This window comes from Penicillium canariense (genome assembly GCF_028826845.1).
Source record: "Penicillium canariense strain IBT 26290 chromosome Unknown utg000001l_segment0_segment0, whole genome shotgun sequence".
NCBI classification, from domain to species: Eukaryota; Fungi; Ascomycota; class Eurotiomycetes; order Eurotiales; family Aspergillaceae; genus Penicillium; species Penicillium canariense.
In genome coordinates this window covers 5566610-5590344 of record NW_026622728.1, presented here as the reverse complement: position 1 = coordinate 5590344, position 23735 = coordinate 5566610, and the positions used below count along the sequence as shown (strand labels likewise).

The 23735-nt window shown below is 52.7% G+C and overlaps 12 protein-coding genes across 12 annotated transcripts; 7 read left to right on the top strand and 5 right to left on the bottom strand.

The window, feature by feature from the left end:
* Positions 1-426: 426 nt before the first annotated feature.
* Positions 427-784, top strand: N7482_001894 (uncharacterized protein; the record flags this gene model as incomplete). The annotated part of the gene is given in 2 exon segments (XM_056684019.1): positions 427-640; positions 657-784. 2 exon segments carry the CDS (start codon positions 427-429, stop codon positions 782-784), a joined length of 342 nt encoding a protein of 113 aa, XP_056547625.1.
* Positions 785-1175: 391 nt separating this feature from the next.
* Positions 1176-2775, bottom strand: N7482_001893 (zinc-dependent alcohol dehydrogenase; the record flags this gene model as incomplete). The annotated part of the gene is made up of 10 exons (XM_056684018.1): positions 1176-1360; positions 1434-1690; positions 1756-1806; positions 1866-1959; positions 2010-2090; positions 2152-2173; positions 2262-2343; positions 2413-2464; positions 2545-2612; positions 2663-2775. 10 exons carry the CDS (start codon positions 2773-2775, stop codon positions 1176-1178), a joined length of 1005 nt encoding a protein of 334 aa, XP_056547624.1.
* Positions 2776-3323: 548 nt separating this feature from the next.
* Positions 3324-4169, bottom strand: N7482_001892 (ADP-ribosylation factor family protein; the record flags this gene model as incomplete). The annotated part of the gene is made up of 5 exons (XM_056684017.1): positions 3324-3350; positions 3416-3739; positions 3802-3885; positions 3965-4003; positions 4095-4169. The coding sequence occupies 5 exons, from the start codon at positions 4167-4169 to the stop codon at positions 3324-3326; spliced, it is 549 nt and encodes a 182-aa protein (XP_056547623.1).
* Positions 4170-4727: 558 nt separating this feature from the next.
* Positions 4728-7093, top strand: N7482_001891 (putative chromatin remodeling complex subunit (Arp8); the record flags this gene model as incomplete). Its single annotated transcript, XM_056684016.1, has 4 exons — positions 4728-4767; positions 4844-4922; positions 5013-5412; positions 5465-7093. 4 exons carry the CDS (start codon positions 4728-4730, stop codon positions 7091-7093), a joined length of 2148 nt encoding a protein of 715 aa, XP_056547622.1.
* A 1242-nt stretch (positions 7094-8335) lies between these two features.
* N7482_001890 (uncharacterized protein) lies at positions 8336-9831 on the top strand (the record flags this gene model as incomplete). The annotated part of the gene is made up of 2 exons (XM_056684015.1): positions 8336-8603; positions 8666-9831. The coding sequence occupies 2 exons, from the start codon at positions 8336-8338 to the stop codon at positions 9829-9831; spliced, it is 1434 nt and encodes a 477-aa protein (XP_056547621.1).
* Positions 9832-10428: 597 nt separating this feature from the next.
* On the bottom strand, positions 10429-11901 carry N7482_001889 (M20 family metallopeptidase; the record flags this gene model as incomplete). The annotated part of the gene is made up of 4 exons (XM_056684014.1): positions 10429-10670; positions 10725-10852; positions 10909-11295; positions 11351-11901. 4 exons carry the CDS (start codon positions 11899-11901, stop codon positions 10429-10431), a joined length of 1308 nt encoding a protein of 435 aa, XP_056547620.1.
* Positions 11902-12790: 889 nt separating this feature from the next.
* Positions 12791-14682, top strand: N7482_001888 (uncharacterized protein; the record flags this gene model as incomplete). The annotated part of the gene is made up of 7 exons (XM_056684013.1): positions 12791-12942; positions 13009-13102; positions 13169-13293; positions 13347-13506; positions 13545-13949; positions 14012-14419; positions 14485-14682. 7 exons carry the CDS (start codon positions 12791-12793, stop codon positions 14680-14682), a joined length of 1542 nt encoding a protein of 513 aa, XP_056547619.1.
* Positions 14683-15243: 561 nt separating this feature from the next.
* On the top strand, positions 15244-16855 carry N7482_001887 (dihydroorotate dehydrogenase 2; the record flags this gene model as incomplete). The annotated part of the gene is made up of 2 exons (XM_056684012.1): positions 15244-15705; positions 15773-16855. The coding sequence occupies 2 exons, from the start codon at positions 15244-15246 to the stop codon at positions 16853-16855; spliced, it is 1545 nt and encodes a 514-aa protein (XP_056547618.1).
* A 1137-nt stretch (positions 16856-17992) lies between these two features.
* Positions 17993-18844, bottom strand: N7482_001886 (triose-phosphate isomerase; the record flags this gene model as incomplete). The annotated part of the gene is made up of 1 exon (XM_056684011.1): positions 17993-18844. The coding sequence occupies one exon, from the start codon at positions 18842-18844 to the stop codon at positions 17993-17995; it is 852 nt and encodes a 283-aa protein (XP_056547617.1).
* Positions 18845-19138: 294 nt separating this feature from the next.
* Positions 19139-19780, bottom strand: N7482_001885 (uncharacterized protein; the record flags this gene model as incomplete). The annotated part of the gene is made up of 2 exons (XM_056684010.1): positions 19139-19296; positions 19378-19780. The coding sequence occupies 2 exons, from the start codon at positions 19778-19780 to the stop codon at positions 19139-19141; spliced, it is 561 nt and encodes a 186-aa protein (XP_056547616.1).
* Positions 19781-21154: 1374 nt separating this feature from the next.
* On the top strand, positions 21155-21640 carry N7482_001884 (RpiB/LacA/LacB family sugar-phosphate isomerase; the record flags this gene model as incomplete). Its single annotated transcript, XM_056684009.1, has 1 exon — positions 21155-21640. One exon carries the CDS (start codon positions 21155-21157, stop codon positions 21638-21640), a length of 486 nt encoding a protein of 161 aa, XP_056547615.1.
* Positions 21641-22431: 791 nt separating this feature from the next.
* Positions 22432-23483, top strand: N7482_001883 (putative U-box domain protein; the record flags this gene model as incomplete). The annotated part of the gene is made up of 3 exons (XM_056684008.1): positions 22432-22514; positions 22637-23174; positions 23250-23483. The coding sequence occupies 3 exons, from the start codon at positions 22432-22434 to the stop codon at positions 23481-23483; spliced, it is 855 nt and encodes a 284-aa protein (XP_056547614.1).
* Between the last annotated feature and the right edge of the window lie 252 nt (positions 23484-23735).

The window sequence follows — 23735 nt, the reverse complement described above, 5'->3', positions numbered from 1 at the left end:
GATGTTCCAGACCATTCTCTCAAAGCTAACACGGTGACTTCCAGCCGAGCCGGGCGAGTGTGGGGCTCTCCGGACACCCCTTCGACAAGGTCACTACTTGTTTATTCCGGTCAGGTTTCCTATTTTGCATATTGAGATACAATGGGATAACTTGTGTTGAGTGTATGGTCTGGATAGGACTGTTTAATATACCACAACAAACCCTAGAATTACTGAAGCTCCATATTGGTAAGAAACGCCTATTTCGGGACAGACGCAGCCGATTATGACTACATTCCCTTGTTGCTAGCAGTCATGTGCCTAGGTGGCCCTCAGGGGCGCGTCGAGGCGGGGGAGGTTGAAGGCGAATGCTTAGCCTCGCTAGACCCGCCATCGAACCTAGATCCTGCAGCCTCAAAACGGGTCGCAACCTTTCAACCCAGCACCATGGCCAAGATAGCCCAGATTGCATGGTTAAACGCGAGGCCTGACGAATGGCTTCAAGGACAGTATCTCGATCATCAAGATAACCCGGGTTTTCTTGGAAGAATCTTTCGCCAGGATCGTGATGGCAATGTACAGGAGGGTGATGAGAACCTCGCGATTCAGATCTACAGCAAGACGCCCACACAGCCGGGGGACTTTGAAAAATTCCATCATTGTATCTTCTCTCTCAGTCGCCAAGCTATGCACGTTCATGGAGATCTACTCATACAATCCAACCGATGCTTTCGCCTGCGTCCGGCACCAGCGCCGCGAGATCACCCCCCACGGGCGCCTGCATACGGTTACCCACCAATCATAGACTCGCTCTCCCCAATGAGTGACATGTAAATATCTTGCAGTGATTCTTGATAATGAGCCTACATGGTACGACTTTGGGCCGGTCTCAGGATGGTGTAAATGCTGACTATTGTATATCCATCATTGCCGCCGTGCTTTTCTCGCTTGGGTACACCATTTTGAGTACCTAAAAACATAACCAAATCATCTGAACTTGACGTCTACAGCTAATTCTGAGTGAGCGGAAACGAGCGGCCACCAACATGAACCAATAGAATTTGTTTACCTCTCCACAACCCTAACTGTGGCCGATGGAATGGTTTCATCGGCGAGTCTCAGCCTCCACGGAAAGAAATGCAAGTCAATTACACTCAAGGAACCGAACAGCTGAAATATGAATGATGCGCTGTCATTCACTCAGGGATCTTCAAGACTGCCCTCCCCTCAATCTCCGAATGCTCTAGGAGGTTTAAGACATTGCGGATATCAGCAAGATCAAAAATCTCAACGTGTGCCTTGACGTCACCAGCCACTGCCATTTCCATGAGCTCTTCCATCTCCTTCGCGCTACCAGCAGAGTTTCCAACAATAGTAAGACCTAAATTGAAATGATCAGAATATACTGTAAAGAGATACAGGAAAGAGGAAATTCGTGCTGGCTGGCTTCCTACCTTTGACAATCATGTCGAACGGAGTGACAGGTAGGCGAAACGGAACATTCGGGATGCCCACGCAGACAAGTGTTCCGAGACGACGCAGCATCTGCATACTCTGCTCGTAGGCTCGTTCTCCATTGGCAGTACAAATGACCGCATGCGCACCGAGTCCGGACGTAGAAGCCTTGACAGCTTCAACAATGTCAACTTCGGAGAAGTCTAAGAACTTTGTAGCTCCTAGATCTAGGCATAGCTGTTCTTTCTTGCTTCCCCTGAGATATGTCAGTAATGGATTCAGTCACCCGGACTGACATTCAAGTCCTGGTATAACACGTACTTATCGACAGCAAGGACCCTCAACCCTTTCTTAGCGGCGATTTGGACACCCCTATAAATTAAACTTGTAAGTTACTGATGCAAGATAGGACTGGCAGTATGAGCCCATACATATGTCCTAAGCCCCCTCCTGCACCCAAGATCACGATCCAGTCACCCGGACGTGCCTTCGTCTTCTTAATCGACGAGTACATCGCGATCCCAGCTGCAGAGTATTAGTTGAGAAAGCAGACCTGAGTCATCAATTGAGCATACCGCAGAGAAGAGGGGCGGCCGTATCTGGAGATAGCCCAGGCGGAATCTTGGTGGCATGGATGGCCGGACTAACAAGATATTCTGATGCGATAGTCAGTACTTGTGCTCAAATACGGTGAGTTCTGTGGGCCACAACACTTACGCTGAAAAGTCCCCGGAACATTCTGGAAATTTTATTAGATGTCAGAACATGGTTAATCATTGAGGGCGACGTGAAAGGAGCTTTGAGGCATATTTAGAATGAGCACGTACCGCGCCCGCATTCTTTTGATAGGGGCATGAGGTATGGTTAATGGCACAGATCTCACACTCCAGACAAGAGCTGTACAGCCATCTAAGCGTGAAAGTACTCAGTACCAAAGTAGCCCAGAGGGTCGGAACAATGGCAGCGTTCGATACTCACCTAATACCAACCCTTTGGCTGATCCACTCTTTCTCATCCAGACCTGGCCCGACTAGATTGTACCAATGGTAAGTTCGAGCTTCTTGTAGACCAAAATTTTGACAAAAATATTCCGGCCCAGGGACCCCTCACCTGCAACAACCTTCCCTACTCCTTCATGGCCAGCGACGTCAGTCAGCATAGGTGTGTCACCCCGGATGCTGTGGACATCGGAATGACAAACCCCGGAGAACTCGAGTTTTACAAGTACCTCGCCGTCCCCGGGGTGGGAACAGAATGTGTCTTGCTAATTTGGACATTCAAAGACCCGTCTGTCCCCGAGGATGGGATAGCAGCTGCGATTTGGGTTGATGGAATGGCCATGATGCTCCCGCCGAGAATATGTTACCGATTATTGGCTGTATTTATGGTTCTGTGCAGAAGAGAGAAACGAGAAGAGCCGATAGAAAGGAACAGATAGTGCGTGCACAGACTTGCTGGCCGATTAGCATCTCGCGAATGCGGGGGTTACATGATGCTTATCTATGGGAGACAGATAGGAGGGGTCCATTGGCCACCCACTGCCCACGACTTGATATGACCTTATATTCGGTTGCCACTACATTACATCCAAAAACCCTAGGGTTGTATCTATGAAGGGCCTGGGATTCGGGATTCCCAGAATTTCATACATCAAGCACCAACAGCAGTTGTATTAAACTATTTTCTTAACAGCCGGAAGGCGCTCACAACCCAAATCATGTAGCAATATAAGACAAGGGCTCTGCCGAAACAGGCAAAGCCGAAGAGAAGAAGCGGCGCAGCATCCCCGAATGCAGCAGAACGGTCCCCAAGCCGCATGAGCAGCTCGAGGGGCAAGGTATATCGAAGATCAAAAGAAATCTATGGCCCGAGAACAAACAAGGAGCGTCTCATGCGTTTTCAGCCTGGATGGTTGTCTGTACGGAGACACAGGAGTGAGTATGCGATAACAGCCAAAGTGTAGGGAGCCAGAGAAACATACCACCAGCCAGTCCATGCCCTCATTAATACCCTTGCCGTCGATGGCGGAACAAGCCACAATGCTCCAGTTCCGGTCCCGCAGCTCGCCCAGCTTCAGCGCCTCCGAGATCTCGCCTGCGCCCTTCGCCCCTGGCTGGTCTTGCTTGTTGGCGAACACCAGCAGCGCTGCATCGTGAAGCTCCTCCTCGTTTAGCATTGCTGCCAGCTCATCCGCCGCAGTTCCCAACCTCTCGATATCGGTAGAATCAATGACGAAGATGACGGCAGCGGTATTGGCGTAATAACACCGCCAGTAAGGACGAATGGACGTTTGGCCACCGAGATCCTGAGATCACTCCGGTTAATAACCAGATCGAGCCGCAACATAGATGGCCTGATACTACATACCCAGACATTAAGATTCAAATTCCGATATGTAACCGACTCGACGTTAAATCCGATGGTGGGAATGGTCGTGACGACCTCGCCAATCTGGAAGCAAGATACATTAGCCCTCAAGCCTCGAACAAGCGCACAAAATGCGACGCTGTGAACGGAATCGGCAGCTTACTTTCAGCCTGTAGAGAAGAGTGGTCTTTCCAGCATTGTCCTATATCCAAAGAACGTGATCAGTCATTGATTCGTGCACGCACTGACTCTGGCGGGTGTTTCTCCCCCGCGCTGGTCGATATTCGACATACAAGACCCAAGATGAGGATTCGAATCTCCTTTTTGGTCCAGACCAGGGACCATAGACGCGACAAGGACCCTCCCATGGTTGTGTGTGATATGTCGCGGTGTCGTTTGGTCTGACAGCGCCGGGGTTTCGCGGCGAGTATGGAGTCGGGGGAGTCGATGCGGTGGCGTTTTGCGGGCGGGCGGCGATAAGGGAGAAGGCCGCCAAAGGAGATGTCGGGTGTCTATGATACAAGAGAAGGGGGGTAGCAGTGTAGGAAAAGAAAGTTAAAGAAGCGCAAGGATGGGTTCTTTTGGTGGCAGCCGCATTGGACGTTTGGCAATCGGCCTGTGCGTGTGGGCGGTCAATCGGGGGAATGCGAATGAATGGCGCACTTCGCGACGTCGGCCCTGCGCTTCCCGGAAAAAGCGTCCTCGTCCTTCCAGCTCACATCCTTTTCTCCTCCCACCTCTTGCATTCGACATTTCCTTCGACATTTCCTCCCTGTCCGGTCTGTTCCTGTCTAGCGACCGAGCCCTCGACCATCGAGCGCATAGTTCGGAGACAGCCTACACCCGACTGCGCCCTCCCTCTCTCATCGCACCCTCATCCCCATTGACCGACCAAGCTGGACAGTCGCTGCTTCCGATAGCCCATTATGGTGGGTAAAAAGTCGGGCAAAGCCCTTCGTGATGAGGGTAAGTTGCCCCGTCTCCTCAGCTGGAATTGATGAGTAGCCGCTGGACAGAAGCGTATCTAACAGCAAGCAACCAGGCCTCGAGCGGACGGACAACAACATGGATCTCTCGAGCTGGCCGCAAGTCGCCGCGATCAACCAGAAGAATTACTACACGTATGTTATCGAAAGTCCTTCGTCTGGTTCTACTCCCACCAGGCTTCCTCACCAAGAGTCGCAATGCTGATTGCGCCCTGTTCTTTCAAGTGATTACCTCAAGCGAGACGACCAGTACCTGGCTTTCCGACTAGCAAATGAAGAGGCAAGGATCAAGATGACCAAAACCGCCAAGGACCGCGATCGTGCCCTCGCAATGGCCAAGTCAAATGAAGCGGAGGCGGAGGCGGAGGCAGACGGCGATGCCAACATGGAAGATGCGGAGGACACTCCGACCGAAACTGCTGGCTCAAAAGTTATCGTAATTCATGTTGGCAGCCAGAATTTGCGAATTGGCCTGTCTAGTGATGCTTTGCCAAAGACCATGCCAATGGTCATTGCAAGAAAGTCGACTACCAATGAAAGCGAAGACCAAGAAGAGCCTAAACCGAAGAGATTCAAGCGGGATGATGGGACTGATGAAGACCCGGAGAGGGTTTTTGGACCAGAGGTACGTTTGAAATAGTGTCCAAGTGGCTGGAATGTTACTCACTGGATAAAAGTGGTCCTCTCAATACACAACCATGGCCTCGGATCTGAAAGCCCGGATGAAAGCGAATAAGCGACGAATGTTGCCTAATCCCAAGGAAGGAGTGGTCAACTTCAACCGCAAGCAGTCGCCGGAGGTAATTTCAGAGCACAACGACCCCGAGCGTGTTGAATGGACGGAACTGGAGACTCCTCCGCAGGAGTATATCATTGGGCAGCCCGCATTGAGGATCCCAGACACCTCAAAGCCTCGGTACAAGCTCTTCTGGCCCATTCAGAATGGATGGTGCAATGAGAGGGACTACGAGAGCAAGCGAATGCTGTTCCTTGACATTTCCCTGATCCTTGAAGAGGCGATCAAAGGGCATTTGGGTCTGCGTAGCAAAAAGGATTGGGCCCAATACTCCTGCGTATTTGTGATTCCAGACCTATACGAGAAGTCCTATGTTACGCAGGTCCTGGAAATGCTGATGCGGGAGTTTGGGTTTTCTCGCGTGTGCTTTATCCAAGAGAGTCTTGCAGCCACCTTTGGTGCTGGCTTTACCTCTGCCTGCGTGGTTGACATCGGCGCACAGAAGACATCAATTTGCTGCGTTGAGGAAGGCATGTGTATTGAGAACTCACGGGTGAATCTGAAAATGGGCGGGAACGATGTGACGGAGACTTTCATCAAGATGATGCTGCACGACCATTTCCCATATGCCGATATCAACCTTTGGCGCCGATATGATTACTTGCTGGCAGAAGAGTTGAAGAAGAATCTTTGCACTATGGACGAAGCTAAGGTATCCCCGCAAGCATTTGACTTTCACCTTCGAGTTTCGGGTCAGGATACGCAGAAGCACAATTTCAAGGCTTTTGACGAGGGCCACCTGGCACCCATGGGCTTCTTCGAGCCGACTATCTTCGACAATTCACACAAGCTTGATGGCCGGCGGAAGCTAATTGAAAAATCTGTCGATATCTACGATGGCCAACCGAATGATCCCACCTCGGCAGCCCAGTCCGAAATAATGACTGCCCTTGCTCCTCCCCTTCCTTCCAACGGCAGGGCAAATGGAGAATCACAATCGACAGCGCCTGATGTGCAAGCCACCCCCGGTCGCCCCCAGCAGTCGAGTGCGCTGGGCCGAATTCAAGAGCAAGAGGCTACCCCTCGCTCGTCTGTTGCTGGATCCCCCGCACCTGAAACTGCAGGAACCCCCCAGGCGGGTGGAGCTGGTACACCGGCTGTGACTGCGCCGACATCTCAGCCTGCTCGCCCGGCTGTCGAGTACCGAGACGACATCTTGCCCGTCTTCCCTCTGGACAACGCAATCTTGACCTCGATTGCACATGCCGCTCGTTCGGACGAGAAGAAGATGCGAGACTTCATCGGTGGTATTATGGTGGTTGGTGGTGGCAGTCTAACTAACGAACTCCATGCATTCCTCGAAGCGCGACTCAAAGCCCTTCGCCCTGGCTTCCAGAAGGAGATTATGATTGGTGTGCCGCCACGAGACCTGGATGCCCAAGTTGTTGTGTGGAAGGGCGCCAGTATCTTTGGAAAATTGAGTGGTACTAACGACAGCTGGATTGGAAAGCTGGAGTATGATCGGCTGGGTCACCGCTTGATGGCATACAAGTGCATGTGGGCCTACTGAGCGGATTATTAGGTGGGGTTTTTTTCGTCTACGGTCTATGGATGCAATGGGTGTTTGGGATAGGTTATGGGGAAATTTCAATCTTGATTACCAAAAATATTCTATCAACCAAAACCCTCTGCCTGCTGTAACTAATTGTATTTAGATCCTGGCTAATAATCATATTGTTCTTCTTCAGTCAAGATAATACGCCAAGAAGGCAACCTGGCTGGGTTATCCTACAAACAATAGCAATAGATCGGGATCTAATAGCAGCCACCTGTCGTGAGATGCTTTGGATGGTCAGCTTTGAAGAAACTGTATACCAGCCTTGCAATGACGATCAACGTGCGTAAAGAGAGTATGTACGGAGATAGACGGCGAACTCAAGCTCTACGTTCCAATCCAGGGATAAAGCTAAGCTTAAAGAACCATTATTGACCCCATGAGAATGAATGACAAGAGGCCTCGATACTCCATATCACCAGTGATGGCAACCGAATCTTTCGTAGCGACTACCAATTTTGTTGGGACTTTCAATTGTTGAATTGTCTTCAGCGATTTTCCAGTACAAATGCAATAATGCGTGTTTCTGTTTGACTGCTTAGCAGTAGTTTCATCAATAACAGATAGCTGTCCCGAATCATACACATGATAAACGCTTGAAAAGAAAAGATTGGCTTGATTTCACTTAAGTTGATCTACAGTCAAATCTACGGTCAACGTAGGTAATCACCAAGAGGCCGTGCCATGAAGGTTGAGCTTGTTTTTGCTGATGCCAGCACATGATATGCTCTTATCGCAACCGGATAAACTCGCATCTGAAGTATCTCGGACCAATATTTATCCGCCTCAGTTCCTCGTAACCAAACCCTCCCCAAGTACAGAAGGCGGTTACTATCGGCAAAATGAGCGGTAAGTCTACGCTATTCGGGTGCTGAACGCCTCGCAGCTAGTGGTATTGCGATCTTGTGGCTTCTGGTCTTCTGGTCAACTCCAGCCAGCTGGAGTCTATGTCAAGCACTGCGGCTAAGGATTGAACACCTGCTATTTCTGGATCTCAGGCTCCTGATTTCCCTTCCACCGCTCTTGCACCTTCTTCTTCTCTACCTTCGTCGTCTGGTACCGAGGACTCCAGTAAGAATGCGCTGATCGAGCTTCGTGCGAATCCTGACTTCTAATATGCGCGCACAGACTTCTCACCAACTTTTGCGGTTCCTTTCCAACGGATCAATTATTCACCTCCGATATCAACCACCCGCGATGTCTTCCAAGTCTCGGGAGGACAAGTCCTCCAGCGGCTTTCACCAAGAGTACATCGCGTCCCTACGCTATCGCAATGACCTCCCGCCGCCGCACATGCCTCCAAAGCTCCTCGATATTCCTCACGAGGGCCTTAGCCGATTCCTCACCCCAGGCTTTGCGTCCAATCTTGCGCGGCGTGAGGAGCCTAATATTGATGTTGATGCCGAGGGTGGTATGCCCATCGACCTAGTTGGCCTCCCGGGTCTGCATTTGGGGGATGAGAGTGGTATGTGAATGCGCTCCAGGGCACCGAAACCTGGCAATGGCAACATGCTAATTAAAATATAGCTATTATGGTCCCCGAGCACCCGCAACCCATCGATCCTGCGGACCTCCCGCTTTTAATGACTCTTGACCAGCTCCGCAACCCCGCTCCGAGAAACACCAATGTCAGCTTCCTTCGTCGTACTCAGCATATCTCAGTTGATCGAGGTGCTACGACCGCAAACCCTCTCATCAAGGCACAGAGCCGTGCGACGAAGAAGGGGAAGACCTCCGTGGAGGACCCGAAGCATATCAAGAAGTTCATCCAGAAGGGATTCGATGTTGCTTATCCCCAGAGTAAGCACACTGGCGAAGATACGGAGAGTCGACTCCGGGGTCTTCCGGCCACAAAGGCGGAAACCGACGCTTGGGCGCACCCTGTCCACCCCGACAACCCGAAGCTAAAGCCTGTCGGGTTCTTTCCCGTGCTGCCTGATCTTTCGGGCTTCCCTGACCCCGGTGGCTTCGTTCAATTCAAATTCGACAAGGCTCCTGTCCCTGCAGTCGCTGGTAAGCGTGACAAACGCATGGACGTCGCTCTGCTTCACCCATCGGCACCCGAAGAGCGCATCTGCCAGGAACACGCCTCGAAGCAAGCCCTTCACAAAGCCAACCCTGGTCTTTATCCTGACCCGGGTCCCATTCCCTTCGACTACGACCTACACCTCCCTGAGAAGCGTGATTCAGTGAAGAAAGTTCACGCCAGCATGGACTTGAACCACCCAGACCGAGACGACCAGGACCTTTATACCAACGAAGGCCCTGATGGCGCGAGATACCACCGCTATGACCGTGAACGCACCTTCGCAACGAGCGCTCAAATTCTGAATACCGATCAGAAGTTGAAAGATATTGCGCTTACTCTTTACCAACCGCGTGAGGGTGAGACCAAGCAGCAGGCCGCCTACTACTACCCCATCGTCAGCAAGGTGCGCCTGAAGCCCGAGCGTGCTCGCACTATTGCCCAGGCTGGACTTGCTCCCACTGCGTCGCAGGCGCCCGTAGACAAGATTGACCAGGTGCACGTCACAATCCGTGACCCTGACGAGGCGGAAGTCTACAAGCGCTCGCTGCACCGCGCGAACATCGATCCGAAATTTGCGCAGACCCTCCCACCTCCTCCAGTCGAGGAGACCGCTGCTCTCGAAGAGGAGAATATAGGTGATGACAATCAGATGAGCGACGAGTAAAAAAGTGGTTGCTGTAGACGAGGGCATACGTGGCATTTATTTCTTGAATCGCAAACTTCGGAGTTGTTTCATGGAGCTCGGCGCATGGGATGAGACAAAACGGCGTTGTTTGTACGTGTAGATTTAGCAGAGCCCATGGTGGTACAAATATCCTCAGCCAATTATGGCATCAAATGTCATTGTCTTCTTCAAAATTCGATCTTCAAAAGCGATGGATCTAGGCAGATATCGATTCACGCAATGGAAAGCAGTAGAGCTACCTCGAATTCGTACCTAGTGAATATGTTCCTGCCTTCACCATTCACTCCTGCACTTCCTTTGATTCTCTTTCTGCGACGACTTCCAAGAATTTTGACTCTTTTTAGGCAAACTACCTATATGCAAAGTACTACCTACTGGCTGAGTAGAGTTGTGCCGGCCCTCCTATTTTAATTGAGCCTGCCTAACTTCTAAAAGAAATAACTGAAATAAATTCAATTAAAAATAATTACATAGGGATAGCGGGTAATGCATCAAAACACAAAAGCCACGCTGTGTTTCACACTTGACAACAACAGAAGTGCTTCCCAAGTAATAATTTCGAAATATGAAACATGCCTATTTTTTAGCGTTTGCCGGCAATTGCCCTTCCCATTGAGCCTTAGCTGAATTGAACAGCGCATCATCGGTCAACATATCCCAGCCTAGTAGAGCTAGACCCTTTCCGGTAATGACAGCTTCCTCGTGAGCTTCGTCGGTTCCTGCACAAGCCGTGAAAGAAGGATGATGGGGGAAGCAGCCTTCCGGAGTGGGAATTCCAAACATTGAGTGTAGGGTAGGAGCAGCGTAGCTCACGTTGCCTGGGAGATATATTAGTGAGTCCATGTCAAAGCCTAAAATGCGCCAATCCATACCAACATCTGAAGACCCAGTCAGGACCTTGTCGTGCTTTTTGATCGTCGACCTCCCATATCCCTCCATATGACTTGTATATCGCTCACATAGAGTCTCATTCAAGACAATATCAGTGTACAATCCCTCCCTATGACAAGTACCTGTTATCGGCAGTTCCTAACCACGCACTTCAAGGGTACTTACTCTTCAATCTTAACTGTGCAACCAGTCGTAATGGCAGCCCCCTCCACACATTGCCGAACTCTCGCAATGAGATTATTGAGTCCCTTTAAAGTAGGACTTCGGATCTGCCAGTAAGACTTGGTGTATGCCGGAATGACGTTCGCCACCTTGGGCACATCCAAAAACGCCCCGTGGATTCGTTCATCGGGCAGAATTTGCTGTCTCAAAATGGAGATGCCGTTGTATGCCTGGACTAGAGCATCCAAGGCATTCACACCATCCCATGGATTACCTCCAGCATGGGCGTTTTTGCCAAAGTATTCAACGACGAGCTCTTTGCGGGCGTTCATGAGAATTCCTGCTACGCCATCGCTAGGCTGACCAACCAGGTTCTTCGGTCCACCGTGGCTGGGGAAGGCTTTTCTTAGCACTATAGTATAAATGGGATCATGGTGTCACTTACGCCATCAGAGAAACATCAACGCCCTTGTAAGCTCCGGCGTCAAGCAGCTTGGCTTTGCCTCCGCCGTTCTCCTCCGCCGGAGTCCCAAGCAACTGGATCCGACCATTAATCCTGAATTCATCTTTCAAATGGCTGAGCGCCAGAAAAGCTGCGATACTACTCGTGGCAATGAGATTGTGCCCACAGGCATGTCCAATGTCGGGAAGTGCGTCGTATTCCGCATTGAAGTTCACCAAACGGCCCTCTGTGCCGCTAATACACTCAAAAGAAGTATATACACCATAGGCATGTCGAGTCACTTTGAAGCCTTGGCCCTCGAGAAAATCACAAATGTTGTCATGTGCTTTATGCTCTTCGTAGGCTAGTTCGGGGTTTGACCAAATCTGCAGAGGATCTAATGAGCCATCATCGCCAATCTCCTGTCCTAACGATTGTGACAGAGGGCTTACAGCATGATTCAACTCGCGAAGTTGCTTCGCAACCTTTTCCAACGCACTGTCGATTGTCGCTCGAACCTTCTCTGGGGAGACGGAAAGGTGCTGAACGGTCATATTGGTTGACGATAGGTGATATCTCCCTATACTGATCAGGGGTTGCTGACACGTACGAAGCAAGAAGGGATTTACAGAGCTCAAGGAAGATGATGCGATCCTCCGGATGAGCAAGAATGCTGCCTTTTATAGATCAGGGCAGGAGCCCCGCCTTGACATAGCGACTCAAAATAGAGCCCCGGCAATATACGGGCAAATCTGTTTATGATCCTACATAATTCGATAGCGTAATAATTCCGTGCCACCGAACACACTGAGGCTGAATTCGCTAGATCCATATTTGGAGATTCATATCTAGCCCAGGTTACATGAACCCGACAACTTTCCTTTACATAAACATGCAGGGGTGCAATTATGCACTGAGATTAATCCTATCCTTTGCATACAATGGAGCACAAGATAAGGGGACCCTGTGCGGAGCCGACGATTCGTCTTTCCAATTGCCGAGCTCGGGTTGACAACCAAGCAAATGATTCAAATTTGCCGAGCAGACAGGGAGCTCATAATCTCCAACGCCATCTCCATTTGTAATCCTCTTTAGCAATTTTACTGCGGGGAAAATGATCTCTTCGATAGGAATAGGTAGTTTTTCAAGCGAGAAGAGGGTTATTTTCCTATCGTTTTTGATGAATACGCATTGCTTTCCCGTTGTTATCAAGTATCATTTATGAACGTTGCGATATGTTGTAAGAAAATTGCAGATTGGCTTGAGTCTGGTCATCTTTAGGATTCTAAGCGAAAGATAAGGTGATTTTGCTCAGTGCATGTTTATAGATGAATAAGAGTCGCGATTGTCATCGCTATGGAATTGCAGTTTTCACTTATTCATTCTCACAAAGCAAACGATTGAATAGCTGCGCTTCTACTTTCTCCCCAATCAGCATAAAACATGAAGAGGACTTCCGAAGGCCATCCGTCCTGCGACAGGAAAGAGGCCCACTCCACCAAGAAAGCGGGACCAGATGCCAGTTTCGGCGAATTAATTGCATACAATGATTCCCCTGATATGGAACGCCGACTTCTCCGTAAGTTGGATCTGTTGTATGTGCTCTGGACTATATTAGACATCACGAATGTCAATATAGGATGACGCTAAGGATTTCATAGTATGATTCCCACCATGGGACTTTGCTATATGCTTCAATATATGGATAAACTGGCACTCAGTCAAGCGACCCTGCTGAACTTACGAAAAGACCTTGTGAGTGCTTGTTTATGAATGTTTTATCGCATTCTTTAATGGGTTCTAAAATCTAACCCTTTATAGGATCTTGTTGGCTCACAATATACTTGGTGCTCCGCCATCTTCTACTTTGGATATCTGGCTTGGAGCTGGCCGACATCTTACTTGATCGTTCGTCTTCCTCTGGGGAAGTACTTGGCTGTATCTGTGTATGATGATCCAAACCTACTGTGGCGGTTGAGTTCTAACATACTTACTATAGGTTCATATGGGGCGGGGTCCTGATGTGCCACGCAGCATGTCAAAACTTTGGCGGACTACTCACTGCTAGATTTTTCCTCAGAATGGGCGAGGCTGCTGTTGCACCTGGATTTGGTCTCATCACAGGAATGTTCTATAAAGAGAGAAGAGCAACCAGCGCGGTGAGTAGTCACTCCGATTACGGTTCTAAAGTGATTAGTACAGGACACTAACAGAATTGATGGCTCGTTCTTTTAGTCAAGGTGCATGGTTTATTGGCAATTGCTTAGCGAATGTCTTCGGTGGTGTCATAGCATATGGAATTGGACATGCTGCTTCAAGTCTTCAGAGTTGGCGGCTTCTGTTTCTCGCTCTTGGGGCCATCACCTCTGGCTACGCTGTCTTCCTCTTCTTCGTGCTTCCCGACTCCCCAGCCAAAGCCTCTTTCCTCACAACGGACGAGCGAAGAATTGCAGTACAGCGAACACTCGCAAACAAAACGGGGTCGGTGGAAGCGACGCAATTCGAATGGGCTCAGGTCTGGGAGGCAGGACGAGACCCACAAACGTGGTGTTTGGTTTTCTACACCTTCTGCGTTAATCTCTGCAATGGTGGGCTTACCAGTGTAAGCGAGACTCAACTCCTCTGATTAGTGTTCACAATAGTAGGTAGCTGATTGTGACACAGTTCTCTGGCATTCTGATTGCTGGTTTCGGGTTCTCTGATTTCAAATCGCTTTTGATTCAAATGCCAATGGGCGTCAGTCAAATAGTCTTTCTGGTCGTTACAGCGACCATTGCCACATTCATATCATCATCTCGGATTGCATCTATGGTTTTCAACGTGCTAGTCTCTTTGACTGGCACTGTTATGATCTACACACTTGACGATAGCCAAAAAGTTGCTAAGATGGTTGGGCTGTGTTTTGTCGCAGCATTTGCAGTCAATATTCCTCTTAGCTTGAGCATCATCAGTTCCAACGTCGCTGGTACGACAAAGAGAAGTATGATTAGTGTCGGAGTTTTTGCTGCGTACTGTGTTGGCAATATCGTGGGGCCTCAGTTCTTTTTGGCTAGCGAGGAGCCGGTATATGAGGTATGCTATCAGGGCTGCCAGGGATTGCAAAAATATTGTGCGAACCATCACTGACACCCTTATAGACAGGTATTCGCGCATCTTTATGTGGATTGGCACTTGGGGTGCTATTCTTGGGACTACTCTTCACATATTACGTGTGGGAAAATGAGCGGCGAAATTCTCAGAACGGTCAGGTTCCCGAGGAAAGAGATGCTGAGGAGATACTAGAAGAAAGCACCAAAACAGATCGAAAGAACCCCAATTTTCGCTATCTCCTGTGAAGTAGGTATCTATACTTTATTTCAGGATTATATATACTTTTGTTACCAGGCAGCTGTGCCTAGGTAGCAATGCCCGGTCAGCAAATGCATGTTGCTCGACCATGAATTGATTTGTCAGTTTCTCCATTATACAAGCCATACAGAAATATGACCAGCTCCTCCATTTCCAAGGTTCTCTGTTTTCTCACCTGATCTTATACTACTCCCCTCTGAGCTGGTATACAATGTCTCACCGCCTTAAACTGCCGAGCATCCCACTCACCGCCCACATCTGCAAAAGATCCCGATTCCGCCCTGCGATGCTCCGATCTACAAGGAAGGTGCAGAACCTCAGATCAAGCCGTTGCAGTAAGTTCGACCCTCATTCCTACCAGCCTGTAAACCGGGGACTGGAAACGAGCTCGTATTCGTACAGTCTGGACCTAAACCTCATACTGCTTCTATCTACACAACACAACGACCAATCTCAAGGAACTGAACCGACTGACCATCCACCAGGTCCAATCCGGCGCATTATCGCCGAGAAAAGCCAATTAAGCTCATATATACTCTCGAGACCTCATGTCATCGAGTGCCGCCCCAATCGCCTGGCGTGCGAACCTCCGGGCCCGCGCGCTCCCTGCATCCCAATGGTCTCGACGGCCGTCGGCGCTGCTGCCAAAGCGGGCCGAGCGTTGTCCCGGCGCTGTGAGATATGCTTCGGAGTCGGCGCCGGCGCAGAGTGCGGCTGCTGAGACTGTGAAGGAGGCGTCCAAGGAGATCCCCAAGAAGGCCGGTCGCGGGTCCCGCAAGGCTTTGTATGGCACATCTCTGGCGGTCGTGCTGTTGGTGGGATATATTTATGGGACGGATACCCGGGCGAGCATTCACCAATATGCCGTTGTGCCTCTTATTCGATTGCTGTACCCGGATGCGGAGGATGCGCATCATGTTGGTGTAGACAATCTGAAGCTCCTCTACCGGTACGGCCTTCACCCCCGCGAACGGGGTAACCCGGACAGCGATGGTGCTCTGGCTACAGAGGTATGGCATTGTTGCAGTTGCGACAACCTTGTACGCCACGAATCATTGCTAATATAGATGAGTTTAGGTTTTCGGATACACTCTCTCCAACCCCATTGGTATCTCTGCCGGTCTTGACAAGCACGCTGATATCCCCGATGCCCTGCTCGACATTGGCCCAGCTGTCGTCGAGGTCGGCGGCACTACGCCTCTCCCCCAGGAGGGTAACCCCAAGCCCCGGGTCTTCCGTCTTCCATCGCAGCACGCCATGATCAACCGCTACGGCCTCAACTCTAAGGGCGCGGACCACATGGCCGCCGTGCTGAAGCAGCGCGTGCGCGACTTTGCCTACGCCGCCGGCTTCGGCGACCACGACTTCGCTGAGCAGCGCGTCCTAGACGGTGAAGCCAACGTTCCTCCCGGCAGCCTGGTCCCGGGCAAGCTGCTCGCCGTGCAGGTTGCGAAGAACAAGCTTACTCCAGACGGCGATATCGAAGCCATCAAGCGGGACTACGTCTACTGCGTCGACCGCGTCGCGCGCTACGCCGATATCCTCGTCGTGAACGTCTCCAGCCCCAACACGCCCGGCCTGCGCGACCTGCAAGCTGCGGCCCCGCTAACCGCGATCCTGACGGCCGTCGTCGGCGCCGCTCAGAACGTCGACCGCAAGACCAAGCCCTACGTGATGGTCAAGGTCAGCCCGGACGAGGATTCAAATGAGCAGATCTCCGGAATCTGCGAGGCGGTTTGGAACTCCGGCGTAGACGGCGTCATCGTCGGCAACACGACCAACCGCCGGCCCGAGCCCCTGCCCAAGGGCTTCGTCCTCCCGGCCAAGGAGCAGCAGACTCTCAAGGAGACCGGCGGCTACTCGGGCCCGCAGCTGTTTGACCGCTCTGTCGCGCTCGTCGGCCGCTACCGCGCCATGCTGGACCAGGGTCCTCCCTCGCAGACTGGCTCTGCGGAGGGCGAGAACGCGCCCGTCGATGCGGCGAGCCTCCCACGAAAGGTGATCTTTGCCTCCGGCGGCATCACGAACGGCCGGGAGGCGCAGAAGGCATTGGAGGCGGGTGCCTCGGTCGCGATGATGTATACGGGCCTGGTGTATGGCGGTGTTGGGACGGTCACGCGGGTGAAGCAGGAGCTGCGCGAGGAGCTGCAGAGGAAATGAAGAAGCGAAGCGGTGTGAGCGAGTACGCAGAGGAGCAAGGTGGGGAAAAGTACGGTCTAAATCATTTCTCATTATCATTCCCTTTTTTACTTTTTGGGGTTTTGTACATAGCATATGATAAGGGTATCAGCATTAAGTCCATTCGACATTCGACAGATTATTCATTCCAATTCCATATGGAACTGGTTTGCAATTGTAAGGGCCGCTGTGATAAATTTTTTGGGACCTTTCTCTCGTCCGACCGTCATTCGCCCGACACGAGCAGTTCTCCGCGACAATGCTGGACTAGGACTCATTTCCTGCCTAAGAAGGGAATGCCGCCTCAATGGGCAAGAGGCGAAGCCCGCCAGCTCGGATTACTCGATGTGACCAGCCCACACAGCCAAGTGGACTGACAGCAGTAGTGCAACGGATCCCTCCTAAAGAAATGCACGACCCTATCAAACAGGCACATGATAGAGTGGACCGCGGCGGAAAAAAGGGATCCATCGAATCAAACCCCCCCCCCCCCCCCCCCGAATCGAGGCAACCGCGACCGGGTAAGACAGCGGCTTGCAGGTCTAACGAAAGCTTTAGAGTCATCTGAGGCACATAAATTTCTGATCGTCCGCGTGACAGGGTTCGGCACGGGGGACTGCTTTGCGCCAGAGCGGAGGAGAACGAGTCTAGAAGACAGAATTGGGGAGGGGGCTGTCTCCATAGTTCTCCATAGTTCCCCATAACAGCATAGCGCCGGTGGAGCTGCTGGAGTTGCCGATGGAGCCCTTGCGACGGGAACCCCCAGATAGGGTTCCCGAAAAGCCGGGGGTGTGCTTTACCCGGGATCGCGGCCGTGGACGAGGGGCCCCCACGAGAAAAAGTGGGGTTTGTAGGTGTTGATTTCCATGAGCTGAGGAGCAGAGAGGCTTGGTGACAGGCGTGTCTAGACCGACCCCCAAGTGGTTTGGGTTTTTCTTTTGATTCGGTGTGTACTGCGGCGTATCACCATGACGGTATACTGTAAATGCGAAACCACAATACCCGGCTGATATGCGGAAGCGGTGATAAGAGATGCCAGGGGATGTTTGGGAAACAATGGTATAGTAGAGTCACGGTCGCAATTGATGGAATATTCGCTTTGATTTCACAAGTCTTCGTTCAGGCCACGCCTAGCGTCTCCTCCACTTCACTGACAACCTTGCGCACGCCCTCGATCTCATGCGCAAAGCGTCCCAGGAACATCCCGTCGACGGCCTTACCCAGCCCGCCAGCGCCCCAGAGGCCCGGTCCCGCGCTGCCACCGTAGAGCACACGCGCAGCACCCGGGCGCGAACCTATCACGCCGCGAATGCCCTCCACGACGGCACCGACGTGGTCGACGCTGGCCGGCTTGGGCTTGCCAATGGCCCAGACGGGCTCGTAGGCGAAGATAACCGGTGCGTCTGCCGGGATAGCAGCAAGCACAGCGCGCACTAGGATCGCGCACTCGGAGATGGCCTGGCCGACGGCCTCGGAGGCGACTGCACCGGGGGCGGTGATCTCACCGACACAGACGAGCGGTACCATGCCCTGCGCGCAGGCCGCGGCAGCCTTGCGGGCCGTCTGGTCATCCGTCTCCCCGAAGATGGCGCGGCGTTCGGCATGGCCCAGCTCGACGATCGAGCAGCCCAGGGACTTGATGGCGGCCGGGGAGACTTCGCCCGTGTACGCGCCGTACTCTTCCCACATGCAGTCCTGGGCGCCGAGGAGGAAGGGTGGAGGGGAGGTCGGCGAGCCGGTCGCGGCGAGCTTGCTCTCATATTCTTTCAGAATCTCTGCGCAGGGCCACAAAGTCAGGAAATCCGGGATCAGGGCGAGGAGGAGCTTGTCCCGATTCTGCGGGCGAACGATCTCGTTGGCGGGGTCCAGGAGGCTGCGGATGTAGCTGAGAGTGCGCTCCGGGGTGAAGTACATCTTCAGCGAGATGAGGAGAAGCTTCTCCGGTAGAACGGGGTATGTGGTGGGAGCCATGGCTGGCGTGGTGCAAAAGGGTCTGACGACGGGGATGTGAGGTGGGTGGAATTGAAGATGAGTACGGAGTCGAGGAGCAGATCTTCCCCGGACAATCCAACTAGTTCAGTCTGGTGTGGGCGTCCGTGCGGGAAACTCCCCTCGAGTCGTTCCCATCGAGTAATCCAGACAGCGCTTTTTAACGAGAGAACAAGTGCCCTTAACTGATTGCAAGACGCAGATCAAGGGAACTGGAGGTATGCAGCTGAAATGACTTTTGTCTTGTGCGACGTACATCGCCATCCCGCGCACGCATTAGCGGCCGCCATCGTGGCGCCCAGGCGAGGGGATTTGATCTCTACTTCCTCCGCCGGGATCTGGAGCATCGAGGACGCAAATCGAGATGATGTCACTGCGCGTTGGGAGTTGGCCGTGCGCCGGGGGGTGGATATTACGGTCACTGTTGGCTAGTTCTGCGGGCGAAACACCAACACTCCGGAGGACTCAGGGCCGATGGAGACGAAGACGATCGGACCCTCTTGAATTCAGTGTACCTCTTGGGGGGGGGGAAACGATATCTGGTTCGCGATTCCGATAGGCAGACGAGCCATGGCCGGTTGCGATCAGGTACAGAGCGAACCCGTCCGCAAATGTGTTTCGACGCGAAGAGGTGGGGGGCGACATGAAGCGGACCAAAACCGGTCGCGCGGAAAGACCAGTGAATCTTTTCTCGATGCTCCCGTCGTTAAGCAGGTTTCCTGAGACTCTTGGACGGCCCCGCCCAGCCTCGCAGGGACGGGATTTCATCATTGGTTCCTTGCCTGGATTGGCACGGTACGATGCTAAGGTGTCTTTGCCTTCCTTTGCAGCGGATCGAGGGACATCGCGTAACCTTCCCAATGCGCCTGTTACCCCTCCATCGCATATCCCACTGCCCATCAACATCCTTTTCACCATGTCTTTTGATCTTCCCCCGGACTCTAGACACACGACAGCAGCACGGAAAATCCGGAGTAGGTTCGGTGGACACGGGGTAGCTCGACCTGTCCCCGACGAGCCAACAAGATTGCAATGCGGTTGGGGGGTGGAGTGGACAGTGGGTTTGCAAGTGGGTTGGAGTGGGGGCAGTTGCAGCGACAGCCCTGATCGGGGGGCCCGCCTCCCCTGTCACAGGTAGAGCGTGTCCCATAATTCCATCCAGCATGCTGCTCCTGTGCGAATAGGCTGGGTTCCGAGGGGGCCAGAGGGGACGTGGGGCGTGGTTGATGGGGTCGATATTCTTGCCATTGCCATAGTGTGTAGATTATATATGCTCCGCCGTTGTACACCGATCGTGCGGCTCTCGGGACTGCCACGGCGTACACTGGGCTGGTCTCTCTCGGCCTCGACAGTGGCGCTATCATTTCCGGGACCGTGTCATTCCGAGCGCCCCTGGCCGTTGGCGGTGTCATCCTATCCCGTTCCCCCTCATTTGGCCCGTTGCTCGGCGGCACCAAAGTATCACGGTCCGTCCTGGTGTCGCACGGTCCCCGGACTGAAGTCCTAGCGTGCTGATACTGCATCCTCACGGAAAGTCTTCCGATAACTCAATTGTCGCCCAGGTCAGCCAGGGCCGCCTTGGGCCCGAGCCAAGCACCGCAATCGACCTGTGCATGAGCCACCATGCTCGTCCTCTTGGATGACATCGAGGACTGCTGCGGACGTGTATCGCCGAGAGTTGTACTCTGTCGATAGTGCTCCAGAGAGTACGGCGGACAGGAGTAGTACTGTAGACTCGAGCCCCAGCTGGTGGTAATACGCCATACGGCGAGTGTACACGGGCGTAACAGCCTCCTAATGCATCCGATCCCAGCAGGAGCGCACCCACTCACAGCGTGCGATTGGGAGCCATGACGCGATGGCGGGGCCCAGCTGTTGAGCAGGCCGGCAAGGCCCTCCTCCACGGGGTGAATAATACTGCGTACCGAATATCAAGGTTGACCCAGACAATGGCACTGCGCAATGACTTTGGGACGAGTGGAGCATGGCCTCGCCCAGGAATGCACCTCAGCCGACGCGACTGGCTCCATCCACCCGTGCTCCACCCTGGGGTATGGTGTGGATGGTGGACGGTGGAATGCGCGGATGCATGGTTCTGGCTTGGTTGCACACGGGGACGACGAAGAGAGAGACTGCAGCTCGTCGCCAAAGGCTATAAAAAGCCCCCGAAGGCGCCCTCACCGTACGAGTTGGATATCGATAGTCCTCTTCCTTTCATCTCAACTCTGATCATCACCTCTTTATCTAAGCTTTTTCCTCCTTATCAATATCACCATCACCATCACCATCACCATGTCTGCCCCCCAGCCCCTCCGTATCGTCATGGCCTGCGACGAGGCCGGCGTCCCCTACAAGGATGCTATCAAAGCCGTCCTGGAGAAGAGCCCCCTGGTCGATTCCATCACCGACGTCGGCGTCAACTCCACCTCCGACAAGACCGCCTACCCTCACCCAGCTGTCGAGGGTGCGAAGCTGATCAAAGAGGGCAAGGCTGACCGTGGTCTCTTCATCTGCGGCACGGGCCTCGGAGTTGCCATCGCTGCCAACAAGGTGCCTGGCATCCGCGCCGTCACTGCCCACGACCCCTTCTCCGTCGAGCGTTCCATCCTCAGCAACGACGCCCAGGTCCTGTGCATGGGCCAGCGTGTGATCGGCGTGGAGCTGGCCAAGAAGTTGGCTCTCGACTGGCTCAACTACCGCTTCGATCCCAAGAGCGCTTCCGCCGCCAAGGTCCAGGCGATCACCGACTACGAGACCCAGTTCGCCGGTACCGCATAAATGGTGTCTGATCCAGGTTCGTTGCGGCACAGTTGGCCCTGGCGCACCTCGGGGCCTGTGATCCGACTGGTTCTGTCACTAAACCCTGTAGATGCATCCACGGACCTCTTCTCTGGTGGCCGAGTGTGTTGATCGACGGACGATGGGTCAACACTCTCTGTAACCACCTTCCCACATTTCTTGTCTCATTATACTAAGCGCATCATGATACCACGAACTGATTGTCGAGTCCTGCTGTTTTGAGGTTGGGAAGTAGATGGAGGCTCTCTATATACTGGTCCCTGTACATAGTACAATGCAGAAACCTGCCGTCTTGCCAGACCTCCCCTTGTGTCTCTCAACGTCTCTCATTGCCGATAATGCCGATAGTTGCATCTTCCTGTCATACTCCCAATAACTATACCAAAGTGTTATACTTCCCCCGCGAATACAATTTAAAAAAAAATAGCCTGCAGCGCGAGGCAGCCACCCCGTGCTGAGTCATCTGCCCTTTCTGCGGGGATCGATGGCTTTCCATTTTCGGGTATATCGGCCACGGGCTCTTCTTCTGGAGAGGAGTTAATTTGAACCTCGACACGGTTTTGTTGCAATAGATCCCTGCATGTTCGCCATCCCATCACCCCCATCGTCATTCATTTTCCACCATTTCATGCACCTTCTCTGAGAACGCTCCTGATCTTCTGCACGGTGGGTCGCCCCGCCTGGGGACCTGATTGATCAGCGACGCCCGTCTACTTCTTTTCCCCCCCCTACACCTGCTCGTGGCCCGCCGTTCAATTCCCTGCGACACCATGGCGCAAGCGCTTAAAAAAAGGGGCAATGAGCTCTATGTGGAGGGCGACTTTATTGGCGCCGAGGACTACTACTCCCAAGCGTAAGGATGACCCCCTTCCCTTTTCCCAATCCACGCGCAAGTATACGCCATACATACCAAATTGCGCGATAAAAAAAAACCATCAGACTGATCGTTTCGCTTCCTCTCCGTCCCCCCATCAGTATTGCCAAGGATCCGCATGACCCAACTTTCTTCACAAACCGCGCGGTCACCCGCATCAAGTTGGAGAAATGGGAAGATGTCGAGCACGACGCCCGCGCCGCCCTCAGCCTCTACGGCAAGAAAGACCCGGCCTCGCTCAAAAGCAGCTTGTATCTCGCTCAAGCTCTCCTTGCCTTGAATCGGCCTCAGGAAGCATACGATCTCACGATCGTCGCATACCAGTTTAGTCTGGAGGTTAGGAACGTGCAGACGGAGAAGCTGTCTGGAATGCTCCTGCGCGCCAAGAAGGCGCTGTGGGAAGCCCGGGAAACGGCACGCCTGCATGAGATGGATGAGACGCTGAAGAGTGTGGAGGAGCTGATTAGTGCCGATCTGATGCGCGCGGAGAAGGAGCTGGGGGATCAGCTTGCAAAGCAGGAGATCGGGGAGGTGGGCTACCGCGAGGACCTGCGCGCGCTGCGGGAGGATGCGGCGAAGAAAGTCTCCCATGTTCGGGAGGCGTTCAGAATTTCGTCCAAGGGGGATATTCAGGAACGGGTGAGTGCTCCCTCTCAGGCTCCCTCCTGATGATTGCTATGTCTGGGGGTCTTGATAGACTGACGTGGGTATTAGGTTGTGCCCGACTACCTGATCGATGGGATCACCTTCGAGGTCATGCATGATCCTGTCATCACTCCGTCTGGAACCAGCTTCGACCGTATCGGCATTGTGAAGTATGTTGAGAAGGCCGGCGTGGATCCGCTCACACGTGAAGCGATGTCGGTCAAGGATCTACGGCCGAACTATGCGCTTAAGGCGGCATCCGAGGAGTTCTTGACCAAGAACGGCTGGGCAGTGGATTGGTGATTTCCGCTTGCTGTTTGTGGTGGTGGTGGCTTTTCGGGAACATTACCTTAAACTACCTTCCCGCTAGGGTTCATTTCAGGTGCATAGCGAGCTTGTCTGTGAGCGTGGGCATCTGCATCTTCTCATTTTTGTTTTGCATCAGCAGGCGTCGGGTAGACTTAGGTGGTTCGGAGTCTTCTTTCTACTAGATAGTCGTCACTCTAGATATAGGGCTACCAGGACAGCCACTCAATATTGACCAAACTTTTCTTG